Genomic DNA, 27,429 nt, shown 5'->3' on the forward strand with positions numbered 1-27,429 from the left:
AGCACGAATTTTGACTTCTTCTAAACACACCATGCGATTGACCATTCATTGCATTAATTTTAAAATGAATTTTAAAGATATATACAAAGTTGTCACACCCTAAGCTTGCTTGATTCTTCAACTTAGGTGGTGTTTGTTTTTTGGCTGAATAAAAAAAATCAAAATATTTGACTTTTTTTATTCAGTTAAAAGTAATATGTTGACATTATCCAACATAACTAAACTGAACCTATTGATAACAAGTTCATTTTAGCTATGTTGAACGATGTCAACAGATTACTTTTAACTGAATAGAAAAAACCAAATATTTTGGCTTTTTCTATTCAGCCAAAAAACAAATACCACCTTACTCTAAAATATTTACAGGACATATTCGATCCTCTCCTTTAACAATTTTAATAAGGTTATAAAAACTCAAATTTAAAAATCTAATCTTTCAATCATTTTTTTTATCATATTTTGATAAAGATGTCTTCATTTTTTTTTTTGTCATCGTTCGTAATAGTAATTTTTTCTTTCAAACTCTACATGTTATAAACATTTATGTAAAAAATGAATAACCTTTTAAAAATAAACATTGAAAAAGGTTAAATTCACTAGAAATTATTTTATCATTTTTAATCAATTAATTCATTTTAATATATATTACTACTTATTCTATTATTTTTTTAATAAATTTTCAATACTATTAAGGTTTTAATCATATTTCATCCCATTATTATTATTATTTTTTGAATATTCATTCAATATTTCTCAAATTTTCATTAAAAAAAAATTTTATAATTAACAAGCCATTTAAACTATATTATTCCTTAAATATATTAAATTTTAGCTAATTAGTAAAAAATTATAGTATTTGATAAAATTATTTTAATTTATTGCTTTGGGAAGCTATATTGTGCAAGGGATTTTAAGAAAAATATTAAAAATATTTTTTAAAGCTCAATGGTTCAAAAAATATTTTTAAATATATTAAAATAAAATAAAATAATGTTTTTTTAAAAGATAAAATTTAAATTATTAAATTATAATTTTGTAATAATTTTTGTATTTTTTAAAAAATTTAATTTAAATATTTAAACTTAAGAGGTGAGAAATTGCTGCTGAATATAGGTTTTTAGTTGAAGTATTTTTAAAAATATTGTTTAACGTCACTGCAGTTTTTTCGAAATCGTGTCTGTCAAGACTGTCATCATGATTCATGACTGAATGAGCCAATATTTGATATTTCACGACGGAAGCACCCGCGGAAGTGTTTTCCTTTTTAGGAGGGTGGCCAGAGATCAACTGCTTTCGGAACCCTACCCTGTGACCTCGACAGTATCGTCTTCTCTGATTTCCAATGTCCACCCCAAAGATGTGGAGTAACCTGAAAAAAGCTTTCTCCTCAAACCCCAGTTTGAAATTGAATCAAGAAATTGCCGGGAAGATCTCTAAAACCCTAGTCAGTTCAGGCGCCAAATCTCTCCAAACAACACCATCTCTCCTCTCTAGTCTCAATTCTCAGACCGTTCACCTTATTCTCTCAAACCATATTCTCACAGCCGAATCTTGCTTAGATTTCTTTCACTTCATTAGAAAAAACTATTATAAACCCGATCTTAGGGCCTATATAACCCTAATTTTCAAGTTATATAGATCCCGAAAGTCTGACAAGTTACATAAATCCCAAAAGTTTGCCGAGATAAGGCATCTCTTCAATTGTGCTGCTGTTGATGATGGTCTTAGAGTTCCAGTTACAGTCATAGCTTCTTTGGTTGATGATGCATGCAATGAATCTAAATGCAATGGAGCTAAATTTAAGGAGAAGTTTTTTGATTTATTGTTTAGGGTTTATGCTGATAACAAAATGTTTGGAGAGGCTTTAGAGGCTTTTGAACATATGGAGAAGAAGGGGTTTCATATTGATGAGAGGTCCTGCTTGGTTTATCTACTTGCCCTTCGGAGAGGTGGTCAGGTGGATTCATGTTTGAGGTTTTTCCGGAGAATGGTCAATTTAGATGTTGAGGTTACCGTCTACTCTTTGACGATTGTGCTTGATGGGTTGTGTAAGAGAGGAGATGTGGAAATGGGCAGGAAATTAATGGACGAAGTAGCTGCTAAAGGGGTCAAAGCCAATGTTGTCACATATAATGCATTTATTGAAGGCTATTTTAAAAGATTGGATCTTGGGGGAGTTGCGGAGATTTTGACCCTTATGGAGAAGGAAGGGGTGGCATGCAATGTTGTGACCTATACACTTTTGATTCATGGGTTTTCAAACATAGGGAAGATAGAAGAAGCCCAGAGGCTGTTTGAGGAAATGCGTGAGAAAGGGATAGAGGCGGATGTCTATGTGTACACTTCAATCATTAGTTGCAATTGTAGATCAGGGAACGTTAAAAGGGCACTTGTATTGTTTGATGAAATGACTGACAAGGGCCTCATTCCGAGTGCTCACACTTACGGGGCTTTGATCCATGGTGTGTGCAAGGCTGGGCAGATGGAGGCTGCGCAAATGTTGGTAAATGAGATGCAAGGTAAAGGGATTGATCTCAATCCAGTGATATTTAATACATTAATTGATGGATACTGTGAAAGTGGAATGGTAGATGAAGCTCTGAGGCTGCAGGTTGTCATGGAGAAGAAAGGACTTGAGAGTGATGTGTTTGCTTATAACTCAATTGCCAGCGGGTTGTGTAAATTGAACAGGAAAGATGAAGCAAAGGGCTTGTTGTTTTCAATGGTGGAAAGAGGTGTGTCTCCCAACACAATGAGTTTTACTACTTTGATTGACATCTATTGCAAGGAGGGGAACTTTGTGGAAGCGAAGAGGGTGTTTCGAGAGATGGAGGAGAAAGGAAATGTACCTAATATCATTACATACAATGTTCTAATAGATGGGTATAGTAAGAGAGGGAATATGAAAGAAGCTCATAAGCTAAAAGATGAACTGGAAAACAGGGGTTTGATACCAGATGTTTATACATACACATCTCTTATACATGGGGAATGCATAGATGGAAAGGTAGATATGGCACTGAAACTGTTCGATGAAATGCCTCAGAGAGGGTTGGTTCCAAATGTAGTCACATACACTGCTATGATTTCAGGCCTGTCTAAAGACGGGAGATCCGAAGAAGCTTTTAAACTATATGATGAGATGAAAGAGACAGGCCTTACACCTGATGACACAGTATATTCTTCGCTTGTGGGCAGCCTTCATTCAGCCAAGTCTTAGCTTTAAATGATTCTCGGAGGGCTTTTACATGCCATGTGTAAATACAAGTCTATCTTGTATTGTAGAAGTCCTGTAACGAGCCCATCCTACACCCATGTCCTGGGTGACAACCAAGATTGATAGTTAACGGGATTTGGCTGACAACCAATTTATCTTGCAAGAGAGTTGAATTGATAGAAACTATTGTTGCTGTAAAGATTAATAGTTCAACTCTGGAGTGAGCACTGGGCGGTTGTTTGGGTGCTCCACTCGAAGAGATAATAAATAGAAGTGTGGAAAATGACATGCTAATTACAGTTCTTCATCCCATGATCCAAGGGCAAGGTTGGATTTGGAATCTGATGAAGAGGCAAGTAGCTTGAGAAGTAGAAAAGATCCCCAGTATACACACTGATATCTGGGTGAAGCTACCGTTTTTAAGGTCAACCCAAGCCCAGTATATCATGACATCTTGTGAAACTTTTGCAGGAGATATAGAGACCAACTATAATATTTGGTGATTAATCACATCTGTTAAAGTCCGATGTCATGTTTTAGTTTTGTTTACCAGCATAATATGGGTATTGTCTTGTTGTCATCTTCTTCTGAATATCAAATAATTTCTAACTTGTAGGATAAATATCCACTTTCATTAGAGCACATTTCATTACAAAAGGTACATTACCAGGGACCAAACCCTTGTGTCCATTTCATCTTCTTTCAGATAAAGATAGCACAGGGGAACAAACATTGATATTGCCCTCATAACACCATTGTGGATCCTAGTTCTTCATTGCAACATGTTCAAGACACTGAACCACCTCCTGCATGGAAGGCCTCTTCATTGGATCCTCATTGGTACAGTCTACACCCAGATGTAGCAGCTCAAGCATCTGAGCCACCCATGTAGTCCCCTTGGAAATTTCCCCATCTAAGCACTCTACTCCCTTGTCCTTCCCCACCATCTCCTTGACCCAACCCACCAAATTCCCCCCTTCCACATCCTTAAATCCCAAACCAGTTGGCTCTTTTCCTGTGACCATTTCTAGCATAATCACTCCAAAACTGTACACATCCCCCTTCGTTGTAGATCTCCAGTTTTGAATATATTCTGGTGCAATGTATCCATATGTTCCTGCAATTTCAGTGGTCACATGGGTTTCATGGACTTTCAGAATCCTTGCAAGTCCAAAATCTGCAACCCGAGGTTGGAAATCTTCATCCAGAAGTATGTTACTGGCCTTGACATCCCTGTGAATGACTGGAGGAACAATGTTGTGCAAAAAAGCAAGCCCTTGCGCTGTTCCTATTGCTATTTTTACCCTTCTAGTCCAATCCAGCACTTCCAAAGCTCTAGGCTTACCTCTTAACCAGAAATCCAAACTACCATTTGCCATGAATTCATATATCAATAGTTTTTCATCTCCAGAAGAACAATATCCCAGCAGCGGAACCAGATTCTTGTGCTTCACTCTCCCAATTGCATCCAGTTCTGCTTGGAACTCTCTGCTTCCTTTGTCTCTTGCCTTCCCAAGCTTCTTGATGGCAACCAACTGCCCATTAGGGAGGATCCCTCTGTAAACCGTACCTGATCCTCCATCACCTATGACATTGGCTTTGGAGAAATTGTTTGTGATGTGCATAATTTCTGAGACTGTCAGCTGAAGGGGAAACTGCTTCAAAATGACAGCTGTGTTAAAATTGAGATCAGTGTGCTTTCCCATGCTCTGAGGACAAAACTTCCTGTTATCCAGAAATATGGCTTTCCTCTTTAGGAAGAAGACAACAATTAACCATAGAATGGAAATGGTAGTGCTCAAGAACAATATCAAGATTACTGGCCTTTCAAGGAAGCATCTTCTCCAACTGATTCTGATGTTGCAGATCTCTACTTCTGCAGATCCAGAAGGGCCACTGGTGTTCAGAAAAGATCTTCCTGTAAATTGAGAACAGTCCAAGACTCCATGTAACATATTGTTTGAAATGTTCAAGAATCTTAGATCAGCAAGGTCACATAACTCATGTGGAATCGGTCCATGGAGGAGGTTCTCAGAAATGTCCAGGTACTGAAGTTGTGAGAGATGGCCAAAGTATTTGGTTATACTGCCAGTGAATCTATTTCTATGCAGATCCAAGGAAATCAGGTATGACAGATTTGCAATAGAGCTTGGAATTTCACCATTTAACATGTTTAAGCTCAGGTTCAAAGTGCCAACTTGGTGCCACATTGAGCTATCCATGAGTAGTTTACTAATGTTACCTGATATTCTATTTTGTTGTAGGTAAAGGCCAACAAGGTTGATCAATTCTGAGAAAGAAGGAATTGAACCAGACAGATGATTGTTGCTTAGATCCAGATCAGAAAGGCTTTGTAGCATGCCAATTGAAGCAGGAATTTCACCAGATAACTGATTTCCAGATAGATTAAGCTTTACTAGATCTTTTAGACTGCCAATCTCCGAAGGAATGCCTCCTTCAAGGTTGTTGTGTGCCAGCATCAGACCTTGAAGCTTTTGTGCTTTTCCTACCTCAGTAGGTATCTTCCCTTCCAGTTGGTTTGACGAAAGATCGATTGAAATGACAGATGGGAGTTGGAAAATTGATCCTGGGATTTCTCCAGTGAAGTTGTTATTTTGAAGCAGCAGGTCAACAATCACACTGCACTTTCCAAGCTTTTCAGGTAACTGGCCAGAAAACTTGTTCATGGAGAGATCTAAAACTCCACGATGCTGTAAATAGCTTGTATCTGGAATTGATGATTGCTGGAAACCCTCTGTTATCCCAATGGGAAGTGGGCCGGATAGTTGGTTGTGGGCAAGTACCAGGAACTCCAACTCTTTCAGCTCCCCAATGTTGGATGGAATACTTCCTGTAAATTTATTATACCCAAGATCCAAGCTTGTCAGAAGCCTTAATTGGAATAATTGAGGAGGTATTTCGCCTGATAGCTTGTTTTGGTTTAGGAAGAGTACTGATAAGCTCCCCAAGTTTCTGATCTCCTTTGGAACTCTGCCTTCCAATCTATTATTATTCAAGATAAGGCGTTGAAGGGTCACCAGATTGCCAATCTTTGAAGACAACCTGCCTTGAAGAAAGTTGAAACCAGCACTGAACTCTAGTAGGGACTTTGAGTTCCATATCTCATCAGGAATTTCTCCTGAAAAATTGTTGCAATCAAGTTCAAGACTTAGAAGTGGAAGATCAGATAGATACGCAGGGATAGTTCCAGTAAGCTGGTTCTGGACAAGAACAAGCTGGGAAAGGTTTTTACAGTTTTGGAATGTATCTTCAATTGACCCAGTGAAGAGATTATTCTCGAGGTCAAGTCCAGACAAGAATTTGCAACTACAAAGCTCTGAAGGAATGGTGCCTGATAATTGATTATGGCTGAGACTGAGAAACGACAGGGATGAACAATTGCTTAATTGTGATGGGATCCTTCCATGGAACTGATTTGATGCCAAGAGAATAGACTCAGCAAAGAGCCACCTGCCAAGCCAAGATGGAATCTGCCCTTCAAGCTGATTCTGTTCAGCACTGAAAGAGATGATTGATTCTGATAAACCACTGAGGTTATCTGGCAAAACCCCATGCAAATCATTGAAACTCAGGATAACGGTCTTTAGCTTCTGGCAATTGCCCAGTTCTGGGGGAATGGTCCCATTTATTTCTGCATTATTGATGACAAGAATAGTGAGGTTCCCCAGATTCCCAACGGATTGGGGGATTGGTGATTGCAACTGATTGCCAGAAAGATCAAGTTTCTTGAGACTTCGTAGATTGCCTATTTCTTCTGGAATTGGACCATGGAGAGTACAAGAGGGAGCTTCCAGATTAACCAGGTTTTTGAGAGTGCCAATTTCAGGAGGAATTCTACTTGCAAATCTGTTGTTTCCAATCCGAAGATCTCTTAGTGCAGTCATATCCCCAATACAAGGGGGAATTGGTCCTGTGATCGAGTTGTTGGAAATATCTAACACCTGCAATTTTTTCAGTGATCCAATACACTTGGGGAGGCTACCAGAGAGGAAGCCATTAGCAAGATCCAGAACAAGAAGATCCGAAAGGTTTCCAATGGATGATGGAATTGGACCAGAAAATCCATTTCCTCCTAAAATCAGCTCCTGCAATTCAGATAGTTGCAATAACTGCTCAGGGATTTCTCCTGTGAAAAGATTCGAACCCAAATCTAATATTTGAAGGCTTGAGAAAGAGGAGACCGCAGAGTTCAACTTGCCTGAAAAGCTGTTAAACCCAAGCCTTAGATTTTTCAAGTTTTTAAGATTTTGAAGAGCAGACAAGGTTCCATTGAGAAGATTGAAGCTTAGATTGAGGGTTTCAAGGTTTTTGAGCTTCCAGAACTGTAATGGGATTGGACCAGAAAATTCATTGTCAGAGAGATCAAGAAGTTCGAGGTTTGATAGGGATATCAGTGCCTGAGAAAGCATCCCTTGCAGACCAAAACGAGGCAAAGAAAGAGCAACAACACTGCCATTTCTGCAAGTAATCCCTGTCCAAGCACAGGGTGATGACTGCTTGCCCCAATCTGCAATCCCTTCTGCGTTTCTAAGACCAGTTTTAAAGTTGAGCAATGCCTGCAATTCTGAGGCTTCTGCATTCAGGTCTAAAGAATACAGCAACATCATCAAGAACAACCTGAGCTTGGACCAACTTGGAGAAGAAGCCATTTCAAAGATTGTTGGAGTTTCAGTCAGTACTCTGAATAGGTAAGTTATCTGAAAGAGTGTATTAAAGCAAAAACCTTTCGATTATCAGAGTGAAACCTGCATTACTTAAAGTTGGCGAGACATAACAAGAAGAAAAGCCATAGAAATCTCCAAGTCCCAACCATTTCACCAGTGCATAATAATTGAACAGAAAGCATTCTGGTGGATATGAAAAATCAACATTTGCAGTAAATTATGAAAGATAATATTGAAAAAACAACCAAGAATGAGAATGTTTTCATGCAAAAGGTACTTCTTTGTCAACTCTACTTGTAAACTACCAGAAACAGATAGAACATTGGCATGTGTACTGCTTAGTTCAGTTTTCAACAGCAGTTTAAGACATTTGTTTTGGAGCTACAAAGCTTTAAGGTGTTCCCTTTTTTATTTAGTTAGAAATATTTGCAGGTAAATTCAATAATAAATAAATAAAGGGTTTTAGAATACACAGAAAGATCAAATGAGGAACGCTCACATACCGATTTGGAAATCAGAAGATGGGCTTTTGCAGATAACAGAGAAGCACCCAAATTAACTATGATAATGAGGGCCGGAGGAAAGCATGGCGCCGGCCATCAGCTTCACAAAACCAAGACGATAACAGGGAAGCACAGCACTCCAACACAAAGAGAGGCAGAAAATGAAGGAATTAAGACGAAATGTAGATGGATAGATGGTAGAGTAGAGCATTAATTAAGGAGGAAAGGGGGAGTTGGTGAATTTGTCAGGAGCAGGGCGTGCAAGGAAAGACAGTAGTAGTAGTGGCAGCAAGCAAAAGATGAAGCAGGTGGAGTTAGAGGTTAGCATTGCAGGCATTTAACATAGTAGTAGAAACTAGAAAGAGGCCCAGCCCATGCTGGCAAGGGTGAGGGTTGGTGGGTTTTGTCAGTAACAGTTGAAGCACAGCTCTTCAGAGACATATACACCGCATGAAGGAGTCGGAGGGTGTGAGCGGCGAGCAGTTTCTACATTGATTTCTTGAGCGAGGTTCAAAAAATGCAGTACAGAAACCAAACAAAGAAAGAAGAGTTTTGCACGCAGAAGCAAGCAAGCAACGTCTGTGTCCAGGGCCCAGGCCAAATGACAAACACCGCCGATCTTGTGGGCCATTCCCAATTCCCACCTCCCATACATCTGCATCAATCCTATACTGAGTTGGCAAGCGGGGCCTATTGCCATGACTTTGCACCAAATTCGTACTCCAACTCCACTGTTTTGGAAACAGATTTTGTTTTCAACAACACACCATGCAGGAGAGGGTACGGTCTAGCAGGGTCCTTTCTTTCAAATATTGACAAACATTAAATGATGGTAGTGTGGATCGCATCTGTATGGCTGATAGCCTGATATAGCACATGGAAGTTATCTTTTGCTTGTAAATTTGCAATGATGGACCCGTCAATCCTCTCTGTGGTGCCTTGCGCAGGTTGTTCTACCACCTCATATAAATTATAATCACCCTCCATGGAGTCATGGACCCATTGGCTGCAGGAATAGGCCTATCCCATTCCCATTGAATGACTGCTACTTCCAGTTGGCCCCAGGGCCACACGTTTTATATTATTGCTTCAGACCCAGAAGTTAAAAATTAAGAAATGTTCAAAACATAGAAAACATTGATAAACTTTGGATTATTTAACATAAACATTCACTTACAGAACACAGATTAGCGTTCTATTTGGCGATACAAAGAACATATTAACAAACCACTTGAGAAAATGCCTAAACCCCATTCAGGGTGCTCTCTCATAATCAGTTGAGCTACCAGTAGCTGGTAAATTCAGCTTCAAAGCTTCCTTTCAACTTCGAAAGAGTTCCAAAGGCCAAAACTCATGAATATTTGTTAACATTTAAACAAGTAAATCAGTATATGACTCCAGACCATGGCTGCTGAGACACTGTTTGAGCTTGTGAAGTGCTCGTTGCTCCAGCTGACGCACTCTCTCCTTAGAAAACCCAAACACAAGCCCAATTTCAGACAGTGTTCTGGGAATGCCGTCCCCAATGCCGAATCTTAGTCGAATTATCCGCCTTTCTTTAGGAGTGAGAACATGTAGGAGGTTCCTTACATGTTGCCTCATCAGTTGCTTTCCCACACTCACATCTGGGATCTCAATTCCAGTGTCTGCAGTGACTTCCTGAGAGCATACAATGAGAAGCATGTAATAACATCCAAAGTGCCAATCTATGCACAATCCCTTTTCATTGAGAAACACGGTTTTATAGTAATACCATATATGAGAGCTCATGAATATCGTAAATCCAGATATATATTCAGGAATCACAATAGGGAGGTGATAATTAGTTGTTCTTACATAAATTCCCAATTTTTTCAGTAATTATTGTTAAATTTTGCAGTTACCATTGGCTTCCCCACTGTCCTTGTATTTTTCGATCGATATGTGAATTTTAAGCTTCCAAGAACAGCGTTTGCATGTTCCAGGCAGTAATTGGATGTTACAATTCCACTTTGACTTGGTATTTGTACTCCAAGAAGGAAATCAACATAATAAGAAAACACTACCTGAAATGTGGTATCTTGATCTGCCCACACAGGCTGTTGCATTGAAAGTGGCATCCTTGTGTGTAGTAGCAGTCTTTGCAACTTCTCAATTGTAATTCCAACACGTTCTGCAATTTCCTCTTTTGTCGGGTCATGATGCCCTTCTTGAATGAGCAGTCTCTTTGCTTCCTTTACCTTGCCCAGGAGGCTATACATATTCTCCTGCAAATAATTTATTAGTTCTTCAGACACTAGTATTAGTGTTTTGTTTAGATAAACACATGACATTCAAATCTTAAAAATAAAAGGTAAAAGGGCAATAATATCAGTGTTTTAGCACAGCAACTCCCTAGTTTCTCTGCTATCATGGAGAGAAGTCGATAGCAGGCTCAAATTTTGAGATTATAAAATTCTTCCAAATTCCATTGGAGCATAGGAACTTTTTGTCAAAAGTTCAAAATTATTTAAGATCAGACACCAAAAAAACCTTCCATAATTTTTGTCAAAACACTAAAATCTGTTGAATAGAGATCAGTTAAGGAATATAAGGGTCATTACTGGCAAACGGATTGTCCTGGAATGTTGAAATATGGCCTTCCTAACTGCTTGCCTTATCCACCAGTATGCATAAGAAGCAAATCGGCAACCAGCATTTGGCTTGAACTTCTCAACACTGTTCATAAGACCCATGCTTCCCTCCTATAACAGGATCAGAATAGATGCAGAAAAGATTATAATTAGCTGATATGTTTTATTGTTAAATTTAACCAGGAAAAGGAAAGGGAAACTGGAAACCATTTAAATGTAAAGCCCCCCTAAGAGCTTCAATATGAAGCATTTGTTAGACTAGAGGCTGCTGACACAACCTTAACATTCTACTGCAAAATCCAATGCTGTCCATGTTTCCAGCTGTCAATATTACTTATGTTAGGGAAAACAGAAGTTTCAAAAACAACCTTGCTCTGATTTACCTGTAATAAGTCCTGAAGGTTGAGACCACGCCCCTGATATTGTTTAGCAATATGAACCACCATACGAAGATTAGCATAAATCAGCTTTTGCCGGCTACGGTTTCCAGAGTGAAGTTGTGACTGCAAGACTTGACAACTAAGCCCAACAGCTTCAGCCCATTCAACCACTGTCGGCTCACGCTTAAGATGAGATTGAAGCCTTTTCTTCACCTCTTCTAATCTCATTAGCTCCTGTTATGCAGAGCAACAAACGAGAATAAGTCCTCTGCTTAGATCAGACATCCTAAATTGGAAACTGATGGGAGTCAGGAATATACCTGTATCTGAACAATCAATTCAGATTCTTCTTTAGCAGTAAGAAGTTTTCTAGTTTCTGGACCCCACAAGAATAAACGAAGAGGGTCTTTTGGATCATACCCTTCATTTATCTTTCTTTGTACCTCTGCCCTTCTAGAACCATGGTTTTCATGAACTGCAACTTTTGGATTCCTTCTTTTTTTAGATCGCCTCTCTAGAAGCCGTGTTGACCTCACTGTTTTCTCCTCGAGTGGAAGATTAGGTGAACTTATGGCCCCCAAACTGAAGAAGCCATTTAAAATATTACTCCCCACATAAATACCTTAGAAATATGAATGTGACAACAGGGAAACAAGGAAGTTCAAAAGAAACTGACCTAGGAGAAGGAGAATCCTCAAGATCAGCTCCAACGAGTTTTGCATTCTCATATAATGAGACTGCTTGTTTTGAGGCTGATAAAGCTTTCTTAGCAAGTGCAAGCACATCGCATGGTTTAACATCCATAGAATTCTCAATATCAGTTGTAATAGACTTCATAATACTCGAGGAAAAGGGTGACTTTTCTCCTGTTTGGGAGGATGGCAATCTGTGACAGAATAAAAGAAATTAATAGGGGATGCAACTTTGGATAAAATTAAAATATATGAGCAAAAAGAACAACAATTTTTAATAAGACAAATATCAAACTAACACAAGCAACAGGAATCAAAGAGTTTGATTCATCTTACGAATACCATAAACCAGGCTGGAGAAGCAACCGGCGCTCAAAGTCCACCATGTATTGATCATGATCATCAGAGTTCTCTTCATCAGCTGAGACCACAATCTCCATCTGCCTCTTCTCCAATGTTGCCTTCAGCAGAGCAAAAACTATGAGAAAATCAATGATACAATTTACAAACCCCCATCAAAATTATAGTAAGAGAGGAAGGGAGGCCGGAGGCAGCAAGCAGAAGAGGTAGAGGGATACTTCAACACCACAACATTTATCAGATTGACCTTTAAATTGAGAAGGAAACAACATAAATCATTTTAAGCATTATAAATTTTGAAAAGAGGAACCAACAATGGTCTTTCATACAAAACCACTAGATTAATGGCATCCAAAATAACAAAATACCCTCCAGTCCGAGGATTTTTTATTTTTACTTTTTAATATGAAAAGATTTACTCAGATGTGAATTAGGCAAGCAGAAAAAAATTGCCAACCTAAAAGATGAATAAATATATTAATGTTTAGAGTCTGCCACTACTAATGTTGCCAATCTGTCCCAAGGGTCAGACCTGGAATGTTCTCTCATCCTTGAGTGCCTGTGGAAAAGGCCTATACTCATCACGCTGCTCTTGCAAAAGAACGGAAGCAGGAAATTTTCGAGCAATAGTTGTTGGAATTGAGGCAACTGCAGGAGCTACTTGGTCATGAAGCATTAAAACTGCAAAATTAACAGATAAACATATATGAAACATCCTGAGAACCAAAAGATAGATTATCATAAACTTCCCAGTAAATGAGGAAAAAAAAAAGGTGCACAAAAGGGTGCAATATAAAATAATAATAACAATAAAAAAAAAAAAAACTTCCCAGTAAATGAGAAAAAATAACATACTTTCCACAAAAGGAAGCAATATAATTAAGGTTAAAACAATAGCATAACTCTACGAGAAGAGAGAGCAACAGAAAAGTTTCAAGGGACATACTTATAATTTATCAAATTAACATGAGTACATTAACAATCCACCAATTCCAGGAAATACTAAAAAAGGGGGATGCATTTTGCTGGAGAGGCTGTAACTTAAACTAGGTTAAACAACAGCACTCTTTTACAAGAAAAGAATAGAGACTAACAAGTGGAATAGTTGCAAGTGCAGATACTGCAATAATTCAATATAAGGATCACCTACTGTCAAATTGCAACCTAATTAAGTTCATAGTTTTTTGGGACTCGCCCAAATTAATCCCATTCCCCTATTTTGGAGGAAAATACCATGGTTTCAGGTAAACCAAAGTATTTTAAAAGTATTCCTACAAATCCATGATTATTCCTCCTGGTGTTATCTCCCTGTTTTCACATGTAAAATTGCAATAGATCCTTAGAAGCGATAAATTTCTGAAACATAAACAGCTCAGAAAACCTAACACTATCACACCCAGCCTGCCACTGCAATTCAGGAAAAAAAATTCCCAGGTGAAACAGCTCCTCATATATGAGATGGTCAACCTTTATAAGATAATTTTTGTTGGTTATACATGGACCAAATTTCTTGTAATGCCATAGCCCTACTTACAAATTCAAATTCCCATTCTAAAAATTCTTAGGTTGTTTCAAGTGCATGGATTTGGGTGTTTGGATTTGAAATTCGAGGCCCAGCTTCCAAATAAATGGTTTGGTCAACACTTAAACACACACCAGTGGATTCGGAAATGAATTTAAATGGACCCAAAATCCACAATAAAAGCAAAATCCTTAAATACCATGGAATCACAATTCCGGAAGGAATCCACCTTTATTTTTTGATAGGCGACACATCTTTGTGCAACATGTTTTCCACAAATGGCACTTGTTTCTTCCTAATGATCTAGCAGAAAACTTTAGAAGTGCATCTAAATTAAGATTTCTTTTTCTCTTCCACGAACCTCTCCATGAGAGTGGGAAGATAGAGTCAGTCTCAGCAATTCAATTAAACAAGAATTTCCCCTTCTTTTTCCTGAGTCTTCCCGGGAATCAAACAAGAGGCTAAAAGTGCTTACGGAATTCATATCATAAACAATAAAGAAACAGAACTTAAAAACGAAACAAAATACAAGTTGAACTCAGAAGCTCACTGTGCTATGCCAAAACCCAATTGGAAACCAACTAAGCTTTACATACCCATTTGCTTCACATCATTATTTATCATTAATTCATTCCCGTAAACCCCAAGTTTGGCCGCACGAGAAAACTGAAGAAAACCCAACCAAAATTTAGCCAAGAAATCGAATTCTCGGGAAAGACTCATTTGTAGCATAGGAAATACAAGGTTCTCAACATTCCCTTCCACTTCTTTCTTTTTCTTTCAGTTTCCCAGTAACCAAACAAAACAACATAAAAGAAAAAAGCATTACCTGAAGAAGAAGAATTTCTAAAATGAGTTCTTGGAGGAAATGAAGGAGTTGAAGAAAGAATGTTGGTTCCAGCCTCCATTGATGAATAACTGTACATAGAAATTGAGACGCTATACCCACGTTATCTCTTATCTATTCTCCCTTACAGAGGAGGAACGAGGCAGAGCACAGCTTCAGAATCACTTCCAAGCCTCAGATTACATACCCAGATCTTTTTTCCATGTAAAGGATGAGGTCTTTTTCGCTTCGAGTTATTGGGCCTTTCTTGTCGGTTTCACTCCCAGCCCAATATCCAAGCCTCGTTCCAGGAAGATGTTTTTGGGCTGGGCCAGCCCATCTTAAATCTTTTAGTCCATTCATTTAGTATGCTTTAGCGTAATTTTAGTGTACCGGTTTGAAAAATCAATTAAAACAATGTTTTTATTCTTCATTAATGTTTTTTACACTCATATATTATAAAAAAATTTAAAGATATTCTTTACATTTTAAATTATTTTTTATAATACTTTTAAAAAAAACCCATTAAAATATTTCAAAAATAATTCATCCATTTTCAAAATAAATTCTCAAAAAACCTTATTTGGACAAAATTTTTTCATTTTTGTTTTCCAAGTTAGGGGATTTTTGTTTTCCAAACAGATTATATAATTTGCTTTTCGATTATATTGTTTTTGAAAACACTTTTAAATCTCTTGTTACTCTTTCCTTTATTACTTTTTCCAAATACTACTCTCTCCAGAAAAAAATTAAATTTGAAAATGCTACAAGAATCCACTGAATATGGAGTTCATGAGAATTTTATTTTTATTTTTTTATAAAATTGTAAATATTTAAATAGATAACTTAAACTTCGTGTAGTTAAAATCCTCACTACCCAAAACCTAATTTTGATTGAGAAGTTTCCAATTTTAGATTTTATTGAACATTTTTTTTTTCACTTAAGTTATTGTGGACCCCACATTTTTGCTCGATGCGTTCCCATTCGATGACGCGACTACTTTTTTTTTTTTATTCCGTGAGTTAGGAGAAAAAAAAAACTTGGAGTCGCCACTTATTTTTATTTTATTTTTTTAAGGGAAAACAAAATAAGAAAGAAAACTTAAATGTGACTCTTTATTTTGAAAAGACAATTCGTGAAAAAACAAATCTAGGTTCGGGGTCAAGTTACCTATTAGAAAGGTACGGTGGTGAGCCGTAACACCCCTTTAAGCCCTATAATAAGGTCACTACTAAATAAGGTGAGGCCGATGTGACAATTGATACCAATGAAATAATCAAATAATAAAGCGAAACATGCATAAGAATAAGCAAAGTGGGAATGACATCGTACCTTAACAGCAAGTAATAGTACGCTATCATGGAAATAATGTTAGCTCAAGTATAAAACTATTACAAACATATCAAATATCATGACAAAAATCAAGCAATATTTATTAAGCATAGCGGTTGACAATCAAAATAGAAAACTCATATGTAAGGCCCCCACCAAAGCCCAAGTTATTTTGCATGAATTAATTCCACAAATTTCATTATTTTGAAATTATGAAAATTGTTTTCATGCTTATTAAAAATCAAGAAAGGTAGAAAATTATTTGAAAATCAAAGAAAATTTGTAAAAGTGCTTACCCAAAGGGAAATGTAACTACTTTATTTAAAAATGGGATTTTTAGTGATTCAAAACCCTAATGAAGGATAAAAATTGAGAGAATTAAAAAAATATTTGAAAATTAGAGTGAAATAAAACTAGAGTTTTGAAAATTGAAATCTTTAAAAATTAAATTTAAAATTTAGAATTAAAAAAAAAAAATTATTTGAAAATGGGAGTTTTGAAAATTAAATTTGAGAATTGGAATTATGAAAAATTAGATTTGAGAATTGGAATTTTGAAAGTTATTTGAAAACTGGAGTTTGGAAAATTATTAAAATATTAAGAAACAAGAAGAGAACAAATGGCTATTGGGGTCGTGTGCCAAGGTGACCATGCAAATTGGAAGCACTTAGGGGTGGGGCCAAGGTGGAGAGAAGCCTTTAAATGATGTTCATGGGCCTTGAGCATCCTAGCAACCCCAAAAAGCATTGCAACGTGTGCATTGTGCCCGCAAGCATGCATTTTCCCAACAACTTTGTTTTTGTGCTCCCATTCCACGACCTCCTGAATTGGGAGCGCATCCATGTTGGCCCTGACGGAAACAAATGGTGGACCACCAGTGCCAATGGTGGCTCGAATCCCGGTCTTCGCCATCGGAAAATGATAGTTGATGTCCATTTGATCCAATTCACGACGAATCAATCAGCTGGTATTGAATTCCTTGAAGAACCGACTGCGGATTCTCCTTCTCATGCCTTTCAACCACTCCACCGTCTCCAGCCACTTCGCGATCCTTAGAATCTCCTCTAAGCATTCTTTCCTCCAAAATTGCGCAATCTGACACAACCAGAGTTGTGGATCGATCGAGGGCGAAGCTCAGTGGTGATGGCAGTGAAGCGGTGGCCGTCGGTGAGATGACAGTCCGGTGAAATTGACAAGCTTTGGTATATCCAAAGGCACTAAAAATGGAAGTGATCTATGGTGGTGATTTATGGCGAAATGGATCTCATCGACACCTGGATGAAAAATGAATGACAATGGTGGAGAAAAAAGCAACTAGGAGCGGTTGTGGTGGTAACTGCGGTGAGGTGTAGATGTCAAGAATGGTGGAGCTAGAGGTTGTAGCGGCGACCGACTGTGGGAGTGAGATGGCCACTGTAAACGCCGGCAATGTTGACGACGAGAGTGATAATGGTCTCCGTCTCTCTATGTTTTTCAAACTTTTGGATCTTCCTTATCGATGTTAGGTTCTTCTCAAACCATACCACTCAAATAAATCTCAACCGCTCTCAGCATCCATGAGCCATTTTTAACATTCTCACAACTGGACAGGCGTGTTGTAACTCTTCATACCCACAGACTGAGAATATATTTCTTGTAGTTCCTTACTCCCTCCCTCAAGCAAATGTGAGAAATCCGATGCACTCCATGGACGAATACCAAGAACAGAGAATGACAGCAAAACAGAGCACAAAGGGTAAGAACAAAAAATGAACCCGTACAAACCACGTTTCATATTTTAATCAACGAGCTTAGATGAGGGTGAGTGAAATCAAACGAGTATTAAATAAAAATCAAAACATGGTTGCAGATATCTCATGGGAAGCTGAAACAGGGGTAAACCAATCTTCAACAAAAACCATTAAAAAAAAGGGAAATGAACATGTTATAACACAACCAAACCAACCTAGAGATCAGCTAAAACAAACATGTAGCCTTCAATGTCTACTTCTAATCAACAAACAACATCCAAGAATCAACAGAAAAAAAGAAGAAAAGCATACCAATGAAAATGAATGGGAAATCTACAATAAACATACCTAAAAGTGATTATCTCCAACAAGAATAATTGAGTTTCGAGCTGCTTCCAACAAACCACAACAAAAAATCCGATTCCCTTTCCCTCCCCTCCTCCTAAATCACCCCGCTAATGCCTAGTTTCCCCTCCTCCCCCCTCTATACTCCTTTTTATTTCAAAAATCCCCCCTCCCCCTAGACGCTTTCTACCACACCTCATTTTTTTCTCTTGCAAGCTTTTAACAATCCCACTGCTCACCATTCAACAAGTCTCCATCCTCAACCACCACCATGGCAAGGTGGCCATATGTCCCATGCAGCCTGTTCATAAAAGTCGTCCCCCACTCTTCCAAAAAATAAAAATGCTTAGCTCCTCCAAGAGGGGTCTACAGTTATATTTAGTTAACGATATATAACATATTATAAGAAATAAAATAGTTATCTTATCTTATGGAATAAAATAAATTATCTTATGACTCGTTAATTTTTGTATTTAACTAAATATTTGATAAAATAAATAATTAAATAACTTATCCAACGTATTTTTTAATATATTATTATAAGATATTATAATTATAGGTTAATATATATGATATACACCTATTCTAAGAATTATAAATTTATTCATCATTGAAGTGTTTACAAGAATATTAAAAAATGAATTAAGAATAAAACTAATTAATATAGTATCCTCATACAGAGAGATAAAAAAATTTAATATTATTATTATTTTAAATAATATTTCACCATCATATTATAAAATGATCATGTCTTTATGTAAATAGACCACCAAAAACGGAAGCGACGGAAAAGGACATGGCATCGGACACAAGTATACTATTCTATTACATGATTGTTTTCTGAATAAACAATCCTATGATATTTAATAATAGATGAACATTCTTAAATTTACATTAAAAAAAAATCGATGCATGGATTTATCCGAAGCATTTATTATTTCCCTATTCATCACGTAATAAAACTTTGAATAACCCAATGACCAACCAAAGGGTGGCTGCCTTGTTTAACGGTCCAAAATTCCACCAAAGACTGGCTTGACTTCCATCACCCTTTACGGGGAAGACTTTTCCAGTGGCCGTGATTCGCTCTTACAGCAGCCACTGGGTCACATTTTCAAAGGCCCCATTCACACATGGAGTAAGATTTAAATCCCGTCTTAATTTTATTTTTTTTATTTTTTTTGTCGAAAGGGGTTTTTTTTGTTATTGATTTTATTTTGGCTGGTATGCTGACTTTGCTGCCGTGTAGGGACTGTTATTTTTTTCATTGTAAGGCAAGTCTTCCTGCAGCTTTTGAGGCCTTTAAGTCTTCTGTGCAGTGGGTTTTTGTTAGAAGTCCTCAATCTTGGGGTTTCCCATACGCTGGGGTTTTGGAGAGTTTCTGCAATTGGGTTGACGAGATTAAGGTGAGTTTTGTTACTTTAACAAGTTTAAGTTGGGGGAATACTGGAAAATCAAATTTTGGTTTTGTGCTGTTTGTGGGCATGACTAGAAGTTGAGTTTCTGAAATTGGGTATTGAGAATAGATGAGTGTTGGTTATGCTGTTTATCAATAAATGATGTTTTAGAAATTGGAATTAAAGAAGCAAAGTATATGATTGTCAGCAACACAATTGTTTTTATTAGATTCATTTTGCTTGACTTTTAGGTTGGTTTCAGGGACCATTATTTAGAAATTGGATTATTAAAAAGTAGTGGATTTTCTGTGGAGGAAGAAGAAAATGAGAACTGTGTTCTAGCTGTTGATTTATCAAAGCTCTTCTTCATTTTCTTCTTTTTTGAGGTGGTTTGTTTGACCATTGTGGGTGTTAAATTACCTAAAATTGGGGAAGTTTGGAAGCTTATATAGTAATATCTTGAAGGTTGGAAAGGAAAATGGAGATTCCTTTAAGAATTTAATTTTCAGTTTGCATTTTTCGTTTTGTTCAAATTTACAATCATATTTTTTCTATTGGTTATTTGTAGGGTTGGAGTTTTAAATGGCTGCAAATAGCCAGTTTTTTTTTTTTTTTTAATTATTATTATTATTATTATCATTTTTTGGGATTTTTTGAAGTTTTATCTTATATGCTATATTTGCAGCTAATGATTTCCATAGTTTTGGAAGTTTTTCTCTTTTAATGACTTTGGGATTCTGAGGCTCTCTCCTTTCTAACCTTGGATATGCAGTGGGGGAATTGGCATTTTTGATTGTGGGACTATGAAGTGTTTCACATTCTACTATGGTGACAAGAAGGAGGAACCAAAGACCTCAAAGTGGACATCTGTTCAGTCCAACAATTCCACTTTAACTGAGCAAGAGATGAAGAGATTTGCATCTGAACTAAGTTCTCAAAATGTCTCAGATGTTAGCACAGAATCCTTGGTGAGGCCAACATTTCCTAGCCTGTCTCAGAGAGTCAGCAATTTGAGAGTGTTCACATTCTCTGAGCTAAAGAGTGTCACAAAGAATTTTAGCCGCTCCACCATGATTGGAGAGGGTGGGTTTGGGTGTGTCTATAAGGGCGTGATCAAGGGTTCCGATGATCCACCAAGTAAGCTTGATGTTGCTGTGAAACAACTTGGAAAAAGAGGGATGCAGGCAAGGTTTCTTCATGATGTTTTTCTTGTTATGGTTACTTTATCATAGAATTTGAATTGAAATTGTTTTTTTTTTGTCCTTGATAATATTATAGAAGTTTTAACTTGTTCTGTGTTTTTTTTGTAGAAATAGCTAAATTAAGAGGCAATCTACTGCATTACTATTATTATGGGAAACATAGGTTACTTGAGATTAGGCGCATGTGTTGATTGCAGGTGTATATTTGGAAGCTCTTTTCATCCATAACTCATTTATTAGGATTCTCCGATTTGGCATTTGGATGCGTATTGGTAGGATCTGATGCAAATATAATTTTAAAACTATGTAGAATGTGTTTGTGTCTACTTCCATTCCTTGCTTATGAAAGGCATATTCTTGTTATCAAAACTGCTTTTAAAGTTTGGGTGCAGATTTATGGTAAATAGATCAAGTACGGTGCAAAAAGAGAAACTGTGAGTCTCAGAGCATCATCCAGGAATCCGTGTAGTGTTGTTATTTGATGCATTTCTGATGGTACTACACTCGTGTTGAAGCGTCCATTTAAAACAGGGGCAACAAGATTATCCATGCAAAAAAGCCTTGTTAGGAGTCAAGATAGAGGGTGAACTTAGTCTAACAGTTTCGCATCTAGCAGAATTAGATGCTTGACCTGACATGAGATATTCCGTCTGTGTGGGTAGTTTTGGATTTAACAGCTTCTAATGAGAGGAAGGAAGGACCAACTGGAATGAAAGAACAGAGTAACACAAAAGAGAGGGGAAATGATGGCAACAATTCTGTAGCATGACATTTTCATTAACCATGTGAGATTTAATCAAAAGCTTGGTCTTGTCCATACTGTTTTCCATTATATACAGAAAAGGGTAAATTCTTTCTAGTTGTTCATAACTTGGACATAAGATTTTTTCAAATCATACTGTTCCCTAAGATGTCCACATGGTGATAGAAGGCACTCACTTAGCCAATGTGCTGTTTACAGTGACTATCAGGATCGTGGATCTTTTTTGTCAATTTTTGTCCTCTGTTGTTGGTCACAGAATAAATTTAAGTTCAACACTGATAAACTTGATTTTATGCTTAGTATAAAGAGTATTAGTCCAACTAATATTATAAAATAAGTTGCTCTTTAGCGGTTGATAAACTAGGAATTTACCTCCACCTAATATTTATATAACTTTAATTGTTATCCTGCCTTTTTATTTGGCAGGGGCACAAGGAATGGGTAACAGAAGTGAAGGTTCTTGGAGTGGTAGAGCATCCAAACCTCGTCAAACTGGTGGGCTACTGTGCCGAGGATGATGAAAGAGGAATTCAGCGGCTTCTGATTTATGAATATATGCCTAATGGTAGTGTTGAGAGCCATTTATCAAGTCGATCACAGACACCCCTTTCCTGGGCCATGAGACTGAAAATAGCCCAAGATGCTGCTCAGGGCTTAGCATATCTACACGAAGAAATGGATTTTCAGGTGACCTACTTTAGATTGTCTGGTTTAAAATCTGTTGCAGGCCTGCAATCCAAATCTTACATAGTATTGATATTCTAGTCTTATGCATCTTATAGATCATTTTCAGGGATTTCAAATCCTCCAATATTTTACTGGATGAGGAATGGAATGCAAAGCTGTCAGACTTTGGATTGGCCAGGCTGGGCCCCTCAGAAGGATTAACCCATGTCTCAACAGCGGTATGCTCATGCAAAATTATATAATTAACTCAGTGAATACATAAATGTATAACCAAACTCACATTAGAAGTAGGATCTGTATTTGCATCCTGATGCACTAACTTCAGTTCCAATTATCTGGTTATCAGAATAGAACTTCTTTGGATTGTTTCACTTATTTGTTGCTGGGAAGGCAAAAAGAATATATTAGATGGCTATATTAAAACTTTATTAAGTTTTTTTTTTTTTAATAGGCAAAAGAGAATGTATTAAAGGTGCCTAAAAAAGAATGCACCAAGTACACAATTTATACAAGAAATACCATCGAGCAAGCAAAAAGGAAGAGAGAAAACAAAAAAAAAACCTCCCAGTATCTATTTTTATGCTCCACCAATTTATAAATCCTATCATGGTCAGGGAATAGTCATTCATGTACACTTTAACCCAATCCAAAAAGATACACATAAAGGAAGGTTTGATTGCTTGATCCGACTATTCAATGTCTTTGAATAGCCTCCTATTGCTTTTCATCCATAACATCCATAAATATATAAAGGAGTGGCCCTCTAAGCTTTCTTCCGCTTCTTTCCTACAAAAGAACCATGTCAAACTTAGTAGGTTTCCTTTTATTGAAGAGTGCATTACCCCAAGTCATTCCATAAAGGGTAAAAACTAGTGACCACATAATTCTTGCTTTGGAGCAGTGCAGGATCATATGATCACTTGACTCCTCTTCCCTTTTACACATGTGGCATTTGTTTGGCAAAATCCATCCCCTCCTACCGAGTTTGTTAAGTATTAAAATCCTTCCTTATAAAGCTTCCCAAGCAAAGAAGCTTGCCTTTATAGGAACCTAAGGGTTCCACGCTACACTTGCAGGAAGAGGCTCACTTCTTCCTTGCGTTAAAGAAGAGTGGTAGGATTTAACAAAGAATTTGCCACACTTAATTTCCTTCCAACCCAATCTATCTTCCTCATTCCTACTACTTGGAGACTGATTGCAATCTTCTGAAGAAGATCTCCACTTCTTCCAATTCCCAATCATGCAGTTGTTTGTGAAAACAAGGATTCCACTAATCCCTTCTCCAACTTGCTCCCAAATCTCTATTAGCCAAGCTTCTTTATCAACAAGTATAAAGGAGCATCAGAAAGAATTCATTCAAAGAGCTTTCCTCGCACTATCTTTCCAAAATTTTACCTCCTTCCATTACCCACTATGATGTGAGATCTACTTCTAAAATCTCCCACCCATTTCTAATAGCCTTCAATAGCCCCCCTTCCGAAAACAATAGTTATCCCTCACAAGCCACAACCTTCAAACACCATGCCCCTTCATTAGCTCTAAATTTTCCAGCTATGACATGTTTCCAAAGGGATTCTCTTTCTGAAGCAAATTTCTAACTATGGAGAGTCTTATTTAGAGTGTGAAGACTCCTGATGGCAAGACTTCCATTCTTTTTGTCCAATTGAATCATGGATCAACTAACCAAATGGGGTTTTGTTTTGGAGCCTCCCTTCTCCCCAAAGGAAACTCCTTTGAATCTGTTCCAACCTTAAGCTTACCCTTCTTGGAATGACAAAGAGAGACATAAAATAAATGGAAAGAATTGACAACGTGCTCTTGATCAAAGTTAGTCTCCTTCCTTTTGAAAGATATTGTCTCTTCTACAAAGCAAGTGATCTTTGAAATATCTCCTCAACTACATCCCATACCCTTACTAATTTGTAAATAGCTCCCAAGGGAAGGCCTAAGTATGTAGTGGGTAGGATTCCAACCTTGTAGCCCAACATTGAACAAGGACCACCCTTTACATTTGCTACTTATCCTACCGTTATTAGTTCACTTTTCTCCGTATTAATTTGTGAGCCTGATATATCAAACCACATGAATGCCCAACTTAGATACTCCAACCGCTCTTGATTAGCATCTCAAAAAATTATGTTGTTATCAGTGAATAAAAAATGAGACATTTTCATACCCTTCCCTCCTCTTTCGTCTACATTGAAGCCCAAGATGAACCCCCCTTTCCCTTGTCCTCCTCAGAATCCTACTAAACATCTCCATTGCCAAGATGAATATGTAAGGGAATGGTGGATCTCACTACCTCAAACCCTTGGAGCTTTGGAAAAAAAACTGGACAGGATCCTATTGATTATAACAAAGCATTTCTCTGTAGAAATACACCATTTGAACCATCTCACCCACTTTTAACCAAATCCCATTTTATCCAAAAACCACTAGCAAGAAATCCCAATTTATATGATCGCACATCTTCTCAATATCCAGCTTGCATATACCTCACTAATGGTGCTTTTTAGCCTTGAATCTAATGCCTCATTCACTATGAGGACTGCATCTAAAATCTGTTTACCCTCCACAAATGCATAAAACCACTTTACGAACCACTTTCTTAAGCCCATTAGTCATGAATTTAGCAAGGAGCTAATAGGTTTGAAGTCTTTGAAGTCCAAAGCTTTACCTTTCTTTGGAATCAAAACCAAAGAAAGAACCCCTTTGGTGTTTGAGATCTTTTAGGTAGGAATCTATGATCACTAATTTCACTTCTTTGCTTTTGTTCTTCTTTCATTCTTTCCCCCCTCCCAATAATGTGCTAATGCATCAAAATTGACAATATCCTTCCGGCTTCATTTTTTTTAAACTGTTTGATTTGAAACTATTTGGAACTTCTCTTTTTGAAATCTTTTATACATATACGTGTGTACACATTCATGAGCACAAGGGTGACATCAGATGGTTCAAAATGATCTGATTGTCCTAATACTCTTAGTGAATGTCAGAAGGAACCATCAATATGTGCATTATGATATTCTCATTGAAGAAAAAGGTTTCTTGTTGAGGTTTCGATTGTTCCATTTGTGATTTTCACTGTCTGAGCTTGGAGCCCTTTTCAGTTACACTTCAATTGAATTAGGTTGGTCATTGCCAAATTCAACAAGGAATTATGGAGGAATAGGATGTTTTGATATTCAATCAGTCCTTTGTGTTTTGAAATCTAGTTCATCATGCCTTTAGTAGCATTAAAATGGGTTAATTTGTCTTCCTTATGTACTTAAACATGAGCACTTTAGGACCCATGACATGTCTTTTGTTCAATCTTCATTATTTATAGCATGGCTCTTTGCATTGTAATGACTCCATTTTAGATGATGATATTTTAAATTTCATGTGTCATCAGAAACAAAAGTGGATTGATTCAATGTTGTTAGGAATCTTGGGATATCCAACACATTTTTAGATATTGTCATGAATTCAAATGATATGTGAAACATAGCAGAACAATTCTGTTTCTTTTCCAATGTCCAGAAACTCATACATCACAGAGGTCTTTATTATTTGTTTATCGTCATGTAACCTTAGAATTGCATCAGGTTGTAGGAACCATGGGATACGCAGCTCCAGAGTACGTCCAAACAGGTCGCCTCACATCCAAGAGTGATGTGTGGAGCTATGGTGTCTTCATTTATGAACTCATCACAGGCAGGCGACCATTTGATAGAAACCGTCCGAAGAGTGAGCAGAAACTCTTGTCATGGGTAAAGCCATTTCTATCAGACATAAAGAAATTCAACCTCATATTGGACCCAAGGCTTGAAGGAAATTACCATCTCAAGTCAGTTCAAAGGCTGGCAATTGTAGCCAACCGCTGCTTGGTAAGAAACCCAAAATCACGCCCAAAGATGAGTGAAGTGTTGGAAATGGTGAATCGAATTGTGGATGCACCAAGGGAAACCGGAAGTCCTCAACCACCGGTAAAGCGTTTGTTATCAATTGAAACTTCTCAGATCACTGAACTCAAAAAGAAGAGAAATATAAAGGATTTGAGAATTGGAGAAGGCGGCTGGTTGACTTGGAAGTGGACGTCCAGGCTTGTTAGAACATGCTGATGGTAATATCTTTGAGCAAATTCGCCTGGCCGGATTGTGTAAGATACAAAGGATCATTCTTGACTTGATGTTAACAACTCTCTTGAAACCCTGTATGATTCAAAATGGATACTGTATTATATAACATCATCTCTCTTCTGAAGGCTTCTCTCCTTGTTAAAAGCGGCGGTGACTTCGTGTGTGCTAACTTTTGAAGATCCTGAGACAAAAGGTAATAGAAGGATTATGAACTTAGAGAATTGGAGCAGTTGACAGATCTGGGAGGATGCTGATGTTGAAATTTAACGAAGCTGCTTGCTTCTATACTATAGAAATTATCATTAGATCTTTGCTTAAGACGCACAGTCAAATTTCTGTATAATTTCAAGAATACATGCTGTACTAGAACAGTTTTCCTCTAATTTTTTTATCCCACTCAATAAATATAGAATTCCTCTGAACACAGATTTGCTGCAAAATTTTATATGTTCTTTGTATACTGCATTCTATCCCATGTGCAGAAAGAAGACAAAAAGAAAAAGAAAAGGATACTGAAGAAGATGTGAAAGGTCCACACAGCCATGGCGGCGAGAATCATCAACCAGATTTTTATTTGTACACTATGGAATGTGAATGCTGATGTGTATCACAATATGAAAGGTATGTGTTGAATTAGCTGCCCACATATTGAAGTAATGCTGTACACAAAAGTTTCCCCACAGTGAAGAAAGCCCTTTTTGACTGGACATTTAAAAAATACAGTGCGGTGGCAGATCTGGACTTATGCTGAGAACTAAAGGCTAAAAAATATTACAAAAGAAAGTGATACAAAAGAAAGTGATCATGGTTCACACGAAAGGAATCTGCTGGTCTATATTGTCACCTTTGCCGGCCCCCTTTAAAAGTCTGATTAAAAAATTATTGTGATTAACCTCGTACTTGACGCAAGGCCGGCCAAGAGCGAGGCATGGGACATGGTGGGTTGGGGCCAAACCAACCTCACGATTTGACTGAAAAGCATGCCTCTCTCTGCTTGTCATCATATACCTATGTTTTCAAGCACAAGTGGGGCTGGGGGCCTAAAAATTAATGG

General features: G+C 37.4%; 4 protein-coding genes across 5 annotated transcripts; 2 read left to right on the forward strand and 2 right to left on the reverse strand.

The window, feature by feature from the left end:
• The first annotated feature begins 1,190 nt into the window (after positions 1-1,190).
• On the forward strand, positions 1,191-3,801 carry LOC117920164 (pentatricopeptide repeat-containing protein At2g32630). Its single transcript, XM_034837538.1, has one exon. The coding sequence runs from the start codon at positions 1,343-1,345 to the stop codon at positions 3,218-3,220; it is 1,878 nt and encodes a 625-aa protein (XP_034693429.1). The 5' UTR covers positions 1,191-1,342; the 3' UTR covers positions 3,221-3,801.
• A 26-nt stretch (positions 3,802-3,827) lies between these two features.
• Positions 3,828-9,442, reverse strand: LOC117920163 (leucine-rich repeat receptor protein kinase EMS1-like). Its single transcript, XM_034837537.1, has 2 exons — positions 8,406-9,442; positions 3,828-7,935 (listed from the first exon to the last, which is right to left on the reverse strand). Exon 2 carries the CDS (start codon positions 7,885-7,887, stop codon positions 3,982-3,984), a length of 3,906 nt encoding a protein of 1,301 aa, XP_034693428.1. The 5' UTR covers positions 7,888-7,935; positions 8,406-9,442; the 3' UTR covers positions 3,828-3,981.
• A 91-nt stretch (positions 9,443-9,533) lies between these two features.
• Positions 9,534-14,995, reverse strand: LOC117920165 (RNA polymerase sigma factor sigF, chloroplastic). Its single transcript, XM_034837539.1, has 9 exons — positions 14,801-14,995; positions 12,982-13,130; positions 12,426-12,550; positions 12,074-12,283; positions 11,718-11,979; positions 11,401-11,631; positions 10,988-11,128; positions 10,451-10,651; positions 9,534-10,064 (listed from the first exon to the last, which is right to left on the reverse strand). The coding sequence occupies exons 1-9, from the start codon at positions 14,895-14,897 to the stop codon at positions 9,777-9,779; spliced, it is 1,704 nt and encodes a 567-aa protein (XP_034693430.1). The 5' UTR covers positions 14,898-14,995; the 3' UTR covers positions 9,534-9,776.
• Positions 14,996-19,227: 4,232 nt separating this feature from the next.
• LOC117920789 (serine/threonine-protein kinase PCRK1-like) lies at positions 19,228-26,799 on the forward strand. 2 transcript variants are annotated; one of them, XM_034838423.1, is made up of 6 exons: positions 19,228-19,343; positions 19,525-19,611; positions 20,375-20,786; positions 21,994-22,254; positions 22,350-22,472; positions 25,842-26,799. In XM_034838423.1, the coding sequence occupies exons 1-6, from the start codon at positions 19,339-19,341 to the stop codon at positions 26,355-26,357; spliced, it is 1,404 nt and encodes a 467-aa protein (XP_034694314.1). In that variant the 5' UTR covers positions 19,228-19,338; the 3' UTR covers positions 26,358-26,799. The 2 variants fall into 2 exon arrangements, with proteins under 2 accessions (XP_034694314.1, XP_034694315.1); XM_034838424.1 differs by having other exon boundaries at positions 19,229-19,343; positions 19,455-19,611.
• Positions 26,800-27,429: the final 630 nt, after the last annotated feature.

Source organism: Vitis riparia, chromosome 8 (genome assembly GCF_004353265.1).
Source record: "Vitis riparia cultivar Riparia Gloire de Montpellier isolate 1030 chromosome 8, EGFV_Vit.rip_1.0, whole genome shotgun sequence".
Taxonomy (NCBI): Eukaryota; Viridiplantae; Streptophyta; class Magnoliopsida; order Vitales; family Vitaceae; genus Vitis; species Vitis riparia.